The sequence below is a fragment of the Musca autumnalis genome, unplaced genomic scaffold (assembly GCF_047663935.1).
Source record: "Musca autumnalis isolate F117 unplaced genomic scaffold, ASM4766393v1 scaffold_2, whole genome shotgun sequence".
NCBI lineage: Eukaryota > Metazoa > Arthropoda > Insecta > Diptera > Muscidae > Musca > Musca autumnalis.
Window position 1 is genome coordinate 38,544,828 of NW_027411755.1, and position 9,755 is coordinate 38,554,582.

Consider the following 9,755-nt stretch of genomic DNA (forward strand, 5'->3'; position numbering starts at 1 on the left):
ATTTGTCTGAAAAAATATTATTAAACAAATCCAGGCTTAGTATTTGTCTGAAAAAATATTATTTAAAAATTCAGGCTAAGTATTTGTCGGAAAAATATATTATTTAAAAAATCCAGGCTTAAGCGGAATCCGAAAAAAATATTATTTAAAAATCCACGCTTAGTATTTGACCGAAAAAAATATTATTTAAAAAATCAAGGTTTAGTATTTGCCTGAAAATTTGTTTTTTTTTTAAATCCAGGCTTAGTATTTATCTGAAAAAAATATTATTTAAAAAATCCCGGCTTAGTATTTGTGTGAAAAAAATATTATTTAAAAATCCACGCTTAGTATTTGTCTGAAAAAAATATTGTTTAAAAATCCACGCTTAGTATTTGTCTGAAAAAAATATTGTTTAAAAATCCACGCTTAGTATTTGTCTGAAAAAAATATTATTTAAAAAATTTAGCCTTAGTATTTGTCTGAAAAAATATTATTTAAAAATCCAGGCTTATGCGGAATCCGAAAAAATATTATTTAAAAATCCATGCTTAGTATTTGTCTGAAAAAAATATTATTTAAAAATACAGGGTATTTATCTGAAAAAATATTATTTAAAAATCCTCGCTAAATATTTGCCTGAAAAAAAATATTATTTAAAAATTCAGGCTTAGTACTTGTCTGAAAAAAATATTATTAAGAAAATCCAGGCTTAGTATATGTCTGGAAAAAATATTTTTTAAATATCCAGGCTTAGTATTTATCAAAAAAATATTCTTTGAAAATCCAGGCTTTGTATTTGTCTGAACAAAAATATTTTTTTAAATTCAGGCTTAGTTTTTCTTTGAAGAAAATATTACTAAAAATCAAGGCTTAGTATTTGTCTGAAAAAATATTATTTAAAAATCAAGGCTTAGAATTTTTCTGAAAAAAATATTTTTTAAAACTCCAGGTGTACTATTTTTGTGAAAAAAAAATTATTTAAAATCCAGGCTTAGTATTTGTTTGAAAAAATATTAATTTAACATCCAGGCTTGGTATTTGTCTGAAAAAATATTATTTTAAAACCCACGCTTTAGCGGACTCCGACAAAAAATATGATTTCAATATAGTGTTCTACTAGTGGTTGAAAAAAGTTATGTTTAAAAATTCACCTTGTAGCAAAAATTGATCCTCATTGTCATTCCTTGTGATTTGTCTTGTCCTGCTTTAGTCATTGTCATCTTGGCGTCATGGTTTTATGTTGATGCTCTTGTTGTTTTTGCTGTTGCTGTTTTACATTTAAAACAAATGAGTTTTGTCAGTTGTTATCTTGTTTTAAGCTTTCCTAAACAAACTGAATTTTTATCATCTCGTTGACAGTTGCGAGGTTCAGCTGTTTGTTGTTGTTGGTCGTTAGTCGTTTAGTTGTCGGGATGCGTAAGTTTGTTAAATGCTACTGATTTAAATTCCTAGATAGTGGTTACACTTTTTAATAAGACAAATGCAAGGTTTCTTGTGTTGTTGTTGCTGTTATTTCGGCTTTGTGTGGGCATCTTAGTTAAGCCTAAGTCACAGTCACTGCATCACCAACTTGTCATTGACAGCGGTAATGAATTTTGAAGAAATATTTAAGTATGGGGTAATCCAAGAATATTTTGGAAGAGTTTTGAAATTGTGGTAAAGACGACATTCTCCTTTCACAATGATAATATTAAATATATGTGAAAAATCTCTTCATGAATGGCGGTTGAGTATACTGGAGCCACTTGTGTGACCTTATAGGTAAGCTGGGTACTACGATACTTCCTTCCAAAATAAAATAGGAAAGGGAGTTCATCGTTAATATTTCAAATTATAAGATTATTTCCTCTCCGCCTACTCTTTCTTTGCATATGTGCCAACTCTCCATTCAATCCCCCATATGTTGAAATATTTTATCACGTAAGCTAATTAGTAGCACAATAAAGGCGTGTGATACATTTCACCTGATCTTTTTATGTTATTCGTGTTGCTGTTGTTAGTCTGGCATTTCTAACAACGCTTGCGTCTGTGTACTTTGCAGTGCCAGGTTAAGTTGTGTATCACACTTGAAATTTCCCTTTGGAAAGCTTGCTATGTTTAATATGAAATAGTTTTTTTTTTCTGGTCAGTGTACAGATCGTTATGGCCTTTACTCATCATACCATTTCTCTAGCACAGTCTGGTGCCTCAAATATTGCGCTGTTGTACATCATTAGCGAAACGATTTGTGTCGCTCGAGAAGACACACAAATCCGCGTTTATGGAGATCTTGTAATTGTCTAAAATTTCCTTTAAAAATCCTCTTTTAAGGAGCTCTTGCAATTGTCTAAAATTTCCTTTAAAAATCCACTTTTAAGCAGCTCTTGCAATTGTCTGAAATTTCCTTTAAAAACCAAACTTATGGAGCTCTTGGAATTAGCTAAAATTTCCTTTAAAGATCCCCGTTAGAGGAGCTCTTGCAATTGTCTAAAATTTCCTTTGAAAAACCACGTTTATGCAGCCTTTGAAATTGTCTAAAATTTCCCTTAAAATTCCACGTTTATGGAAGTCTTGGAATTGTCTTAAATTTCCTTTAAAAATCCACGTTTATGGAAGTCTAGGAATTGTCTAAAATTTCCTTTAAAAATCCACGTTAATGGAGGTCTTGGAATTGTCTAAAATTTTCCTTTAAAAATCCACGTTAATGGAGGTCTTGGAATTGTCTAAAATTTCCTTTAAAAATCCGCGTTTATGGAGCTCATGGAATTGTCTAAAATTTCCTTTAAAAATCCACGTTTATGGTGGATTTTTTCAATAAATTTTTAGAGTATCTCAAAGTGGATTTTTTAACTAAATTTTTAGAGTATCTCAACGTGGATTTTTTATATAAATTTTTAAAGTATCTCAACGTGGATTTTTTAAATAAATTTTTAGAGTATCTCAACGTGGATTTTTTAAATAAATTTTTAGAGTATCTCAACGTGGATTTTGTAAATAAATTTTTAGAGTATCTCAACGTGGATTTTTTAAATAAATTTTTAGAGTATCTCAACGTTGATTTTTTAAATAAATTTTTAAAGTATCTCAACGTGGATTTTTTAAATAAATTTTTAAAGTATCTCAACGTGGATTTTTTAAATAAATTTTTAGAGTATCTCAACGTGGATTTTTTAAATAAATTTTTAGGGTATCTCAACGTGGATTTTTTAAATAAATTTTTAGAGTATCTCAACTTGGATTTTTAACGAAATTTTTAGAGTATCTCAACGTGGATTTTTAACGAAATTTTTAGAGTATCTCAACGTAGATTTTTAAAGAAATTTTTAGAGTATCTCAACGTGGATTTTTTTAAAAAATTTTTAGAGTATCTCAACGTGGATTTTTCAATAAATTTTTAGAGTATCTCAACGTGGATTTTTCAATAAATTTTTAGAGTATCTCAACGTGGATTTTTTAAATAAATTTTTAGAGTATCTCAACGTGGATTTTTTAAATAAATTTTTAGAGTATCTCAACGTGGATTTTTTAAATAAATTTTTAGAGTATCTCAACGTGGATTTTTTAAATAAATTTTTAGAGTATCTCAACGTGGATTTTTTAAATAAATTTTTAGAGTATCTCAACGTGGATTTTTTAAATAAATTTTTAGAGTATCTCAACGTGGATTTTTTAAATAAATTTTTAGAGTATCTCAACGTGGATTTTTTAAATAAATTTTTAGAGTATCTCAACGTGGATTTTTTAAATAAATTTTTAGAGTATCTCAACGTGGATTTTTTAAATAAATTTTTAGAGTATCTCAACGTGGATTTTTTAAATAAATTTTTAGAGTATCTCAACGTGGATTTTTTAAATAAATTTTTAGAGTATCTCAACGTGGATTTTTTAAATAAATTTTTAGGGTATCTCAACGTGGATTTTTTAAATAAATTTTTAGAGTATCTCAACTTGGATTTTTAACGAAATTTTTAGAGTATCTCAACGTGGATTTTTAAAGAAATTTTTAGAGTATCTCAACGTAGATTTTTAAAGAAATTTTTAGAGTATCTCAACGTGGATTTTTTCAAAAAAATTTTAGAGTATCTCAACGTGGATTTTTTAAATAAATTTTTAGAGTATCTCAACGTGGATTTTTAAATAAATTTTTGGAGGATCTCGACGTGGATTTTTAAATAAATTTTTAGAGTATCTCAACGTGGATTTTTTAAATAAATTTTTAGAGTATTTCAACGTGGAGTTTTAAATACATTTTTAGAGCATCTCAACGAGGATTTTTTAAATAAATTTTTAGAGCATCTCAACGAGGATTTTTTAAATAAATTTTTAGAGTATCTCAACGTGGATTTTTTAAATACATTTTTAGAGTATCTCAACGTGGATTTTTTAAATAAATTTTTAGAGTATCTCAACGTGGATTTTTTAAATAAATTTTTAGAGTATCCCAACGTGGATTTTTTTAAATAAATTTTAAGAGTATCTCAACGTGGATTTTTTAAATAAGTTTTTAGAGTATCTCAATAAAATAAATAAATTTTAGAATACTTTTTAAATATAAGCGAACAATGTGATGTATTCCTTCAATTACAGATGCAAAAATTTATTTTAATTACATGGATGTGACTATAAATCACAACATTTTTATATGTGGGCATTCGCTTACGAATCTGTGGTCTGTGGGTTTTATGCAGACGCTTCTATTTTTAAACATTCCTTAAACTTTTTTGTTTTGCTTTTATACTTCTAAAAATTGCATTGCTACTGAGCTGTTGAGGTTAAATACGCCGTTGGCAATAATCACAGCAAAATTGAAAGTCCATAGAAACAGAACGTTGTAGCAAACAAAACTTCAGAATCAAAGAGACGAACAAATCATGTTATTCAATATGCATTTCATTTGCGCTTTTATATATGCGGCCTTATTTTGCCTGATCAATCTAACCCAAGGAGAAATTTTGCAGTTCGATGATATAACCGTAGAGACAAAGACAAGTAAGTTTTGTTTATTATTAATTTATATTTTCCCATTTATTTGAAATTTTTATTTATTCTTCAGCTAACTTCCGTTGCGATCGCATTATTTGTCCCTCCAATACCCACCTGTGTGTGGTAACTAAACAATTTACTGGAATGGGTACGTTTGGTCTGCGCAAAGTGATACGTGAAAACTGGTGCATTTCTGCAACGGATGATGTTTTACAAAAATCCAAAACCATAGGAAATGTCCTTGCTGGCGAACAAACCTATTATCGTTTGACTGTGGACCACAATGGCAAGGTGAATAAATACATTGAACTAAGAAATGGCAGACATATATACAGTTAGATGTACAGGTGGAAATAGGATGCAGAGACAATTTTCTATTGCAGTTGTTTCAGCTCACTAGAACTTATAAACAAATTAAATAAAAAATATAAAAATGGCAAATATTAAATAACTTCACTTCAGATGTCTATCTCACAGTGTTCGCTGCCATTGGATATACCACTAATTCAACAGATATTAATGTACATGATATATGAGTGCTATATATTTCAAAACCCACATAATGTTTTTGAATTTGTGGTCAGACAGTTTTCTACAAACACTGCTATTTTTAAACATTCGATAAACTTTTCTTTTAACTTGAATTGATACGGAGCTTCTGTGGTTACATACATATGCCGTTGATAATAATCATAACAAAATTGAAAGACCATAGGAATAGAACGTAGCATTTTAGAATCTTAATTTTTCAAAGAAATTTCAGAGGACTTTAAGTGCTCCATAAGCGTGGATTTTTCAAAGAAATTTTAGAGGACTTTAAGTGCTCCATAAGCGTGGATTTTTCAAAGAAATTTTAGAGGACTTTAAGTGCTCCATAAGCGTGGATTTTTCAAAGAAATTTTAGAGGACTTTAAGTGCTCCATAAGCGTGGATTTTTCAAAGAAATTTTAGAGGACTTTAAGTGCTCCATAAGCGTGGATTTTTCAAAGAAATTTTAGAGGACTTTAAGTGCTCCATAAGCGTGGATTTTTCAAAGAAATTTTAGAGGACTTTAAGTGCTCCATAAGCGTGGATTTTTCAAAGAAATTTTAGAGGACTTTAAGTGCTCCATAAGCGTGGATTTTTCAAAGAAATTTTAGAGGACTTTAAGTGCTCCATAAGCGTGGATTTTTCAAAGAAATTTTAGAGGACTTTAAGTGCTTCAGAAGATTGGATTTTTCAAAGAAAATTTATAGGACTTTAAGTGCTCAAAGAAGTTTTTTGAAGGAACTGCTGTAATATATAGAAAATGTGTCGTCAAATACTGTATTCATTGAATCATTATCTCAATAAAATGTTTGCAATTGGAAATCACATTCTATATAAATTCAGTGTGCGGTTAGTGTGTTTTTTTTTTTTTTTTTGCAAACACTGTGAGTAATGAAATATTAACGTATTAACTATTTCTAACCATGGACTTTATATACAACTTCTATTGATACCGAGCTGTTGAGGTTACATTCGCCGTTGGCAGAAATCACAGCAAAATTGAAAGTCTATCGGAACAGAACATAGGAAAAAACTTGCGAATCAAAGAGAATAATAAATCATTTCTATCAATATGCAGAACTTAAAAATCCTTTCCGTTTTTATATTTGTGGTCCTATTGTGCCTGATCAATCTAACCCAAGGAGAAATTTTCCGTGTCGATGATGTGACTGTTGAGACAAAGACAAGTAAGTTATTTCATTTTTATATTTTCCCAATTATTTTAATTTTATATTCATTCTCCATTTCCTTTTGCAACAGGTAACTTCCGTTGCGATCGCATTGTTTGTCCCTCGAATACCCATCGTTGTGTCGTTATTAAAAAATCCAAATCTAAAGATTTAACCAAAGTGAAACGTAAAAATATTTGCTATTCGTCAAACAATGCTGTTTTACAAAAATCCAAAACCGTTGAAATTGTTAATGATGGTAAGCAGGTCTATTTCCATTTGGATGTTGAACATAATGGCAAAGTGAATACCCTAACCTGGGATAAGCCTAGTAAATGGCAGACAATTAAGAAGGCAGTTGTGGACAAAGTGAAATCAAATTTGAAAAAGAATTAGGAGTTAAGTTCACTAAAACAATACATGGTTTAAAAACAATTTAAAATGTTGTGTATTAAACATTTTTTAAATATTAAACGGTTATGGTTATTTCTTCCAAAATTTTTAGAGTTTTGCTCCAAGAATGGGTATTTTTAATGGACATAGTGGGGAATCTCAAGAGGTCTTTAAAATGGAGTTTCACCAGAGATCCATAAACATGAACTTTTAAAGTTATTTTTAAAGAACCTCTAGAGGTCCTAAAACGTGGATTTTTAAAAAATTGCAAAGACAAAAGTAATTGAGGAATTCAACGGAATTGTTAGACAATTCTAAGAGGTCCATAAATGCCGATATTAAACGAATTTTATAGAATCCCAAGTGCCACATAATGTTGATTTTTTACATATTTAAATTTTAAAAAATTTGATAATCTCAACTTGAATTTTAATAGAAAATTTTAAACCTAAATTTTAAATCTAAACAGGGAATTTTTTAAAAAAAAAAAATTATTTTTAAAATTGCACTTAAACTTGAATTTTTACAGCATCCCAGTTTAAAAAAATTTGATTTTTTTAAAGAATTTTTTTGAGATTCTAAACATTCATTTTTGAAAATTTTAGCTTGGATTTTTAATGAATTTTTTAATCATCTTAACGTGTTTTTTTTTAAAGACATTTTTTGATCATCTCAACGAGGATTTTTAAAGATTTTTTTTTGACAATTTTAACGTAGATTTTGAAAGACATTTTTTTGAGAATTCTAACTTTAATTTTTAAACAATTTTTTTAGGAATTTTAAACTTGGATTTTTAAAGATATTTTTTGAGAATTCTAACTTGGATTCTTAAAGATTTTTTTAGAATTTTTGGGATTATGTTAGTAATCCTTATGTGGAATATGCGTGAACCAAAGTCAAGATAATCACACCTTGTTCAATTCAAAAAGATTTATTAAAAATATATGCTGTATCTTACGGCTGATGACAAAAGAAGAAAGGAAATTTGTTTTAATTTCGCGTTAACAATTAAGGGCGAAACCTATAGCTCTGCGTGTTGCGTGTGCGTTCAAAATTACAAAAACAAAATACATGTATTTCAAATTGAAAACAACAACAAATACATGTATTTTGTTTTTGTATTTTTGAACGCACACGCAACACGCGGAGCTATAGGTTTCGCCCTAATACAAGTTTTAGTACATTTGAGTTGCAGTGTTGTACTTTATGGCAACATTTTCATCTCAACGTCGATTTTTTAAAGAAATGTTTAAATCATCTCAAAGCCAATTTTTAAAGATCAACTCCACGTGGATTTTTAAAGAACTGTTTAGATCACCTCAGCGTGAATTTTTAAAGAAATTTTTATATCACCTCAATGTGGATTTTTAAAGAAACTTTTAGATCATCTCAAAGTGGATTAAAAAAAAATTTAAATCATATTAACGTGGTTTTTTAATAATATTTTTAAGAACTTTGACGTGGATTTTAAATTTTTTTTTTTTGAGAATTTCAACGATTTTCAAAGAAATTTTTTGAGAATTTTTAAGTGGATTTTTAGGATTATATATTTTTTTTTTTTTTGAGAATTTAAACATCAATTTTTAAAGAAATTTTTTGAGAATTTGTGCGCGGATTTTTAAAGAAATATTTTGAGATTTTTTACGTGGATTTTTTTAAGAAATTTTTTGAGGGCTTAAATTTTTTTTTAAATTTTAAAGAATTTTTTCAGAAGTTTAAAGAATTCTATTTTTATAACTTTATCGTAGATTTTTAAAGAATTCTTTTTTTTAGAATTTTAACGTGGATTTTTAAGAAATATTTTAAAATTTTTGGATTTGGATTTTTAAAGAAATTTTTTGAGAATTTGTACGTGAATTTTTAAAGAATTTGTTGAGAATTTTAACGCGGAGTTAGTTTAAAATATATTTTTTGAGAATTTTAAGGTAAATTTTTAAATATATTTACTGATCATCTCAGCGTGTTTTTTAAAGATATTTTTGATCATCTCAGCGTGTATTTTTAAAGATTCTTATTGAGAATTTTAAAACAAATTTTTAAAGATATATTTTGTGAATTTTAACGTGGATTTTTAAAAATTTTTTCTGAGAATGTTTAAGAAATTTTTGAGAATTTTAACTCAAGATTATTTTATTTTTTATTATATTTTGGTATATTTTACTAACAAAACATCAAATTTTGTATCTCTGTCGGCAAGGCCGACTGATACATTTTTACTTGTTGAGTGTTTTAACTTGTATTTTTACAGAATTTTTTTGAGAAAATTAACTCGGATTTTTAAAGAATTTTTTTGATCATCTCAACTTCGATTTTTAGTTAATTTTTTTGAGAATTTAAACGTGGAGTTTTTAAGAAATGTGGATTTTTAAAGAAATTTTTATGAGAATTTTAACGTGGATTTTACACGAAATGCGGATTTTTAAAGATTTTTTTTAATTTAAAAGTGGATTTTTATAGATTTTTTTAAATGTAAACGTGGATTTTTAGAGACATTTCTTGAGACTTTAAACGTGGACTTTTAAAGTTTTTTTTTTGAGAATTTTAACGTGGATTTTTAAAGATATGTTTTAAGAATTTTAACGTGGACTTTTAAAGATATTTTTTGAGAATTTTAACTTGGATTTTCAAAGATTTTTTTTTTTGAGAATTTAACGCGGATTTTAAAATATATTTTTTGAGAATTTTAACGTGGAGCTTTAACGGTATTTTTTAGAATTTTAA

At 27.7% G+C, this 9,755-nt stretch overlaps 2 protein-coding genes across 2 annotated transcripts; both read left to right on the forward strand.

The window, feature by feature from the left end:
* The first annotated feature begins 4,744 nt into the window (after positions 1-4,744).
* Positions 4,745-5,537, forward strand: LOC141392720 (uncharacterized). Its single transcript, XM_073965603.1, has 2 exons — positions 4,745-4,950; positions 5,015-5,537. The coding sequence occupies exons 1-2, from the start codon at positions 4,833-4,835 to the stop codon at positions 5,281-5,283; spliced, it is 387 nt and encodes a 128-aa protein (XP_073821704.1). The 5' UTR covers positions 4,745-4,832; the 3' UTR covers positions 5,284-5,537.
* Positions 5,538-6,453: 916 nt separating this feature from the next.
* LOC141392721 (uncharacterized) lies at positions 6,454-7,139 on the forward strand. Its single transcript, XM_073965604.1, has 2 exons — positions 6,454-6,659; positions 6,733-7,139. Exons 1-2 carry the CDS (start codon positions 6,545-6,547, stop codon positions 7,035-7,037), a joined length of 420 nt encoding a protein of 139 aa, XP_073821705.1. The 5' UTR covers positions 6,454-6,544; the 3' UTR covers positions 7,038-7,139.
* The last annotated feature ends 2,616 nt before the right edge of the window (positions 7,140-9,755 follow it).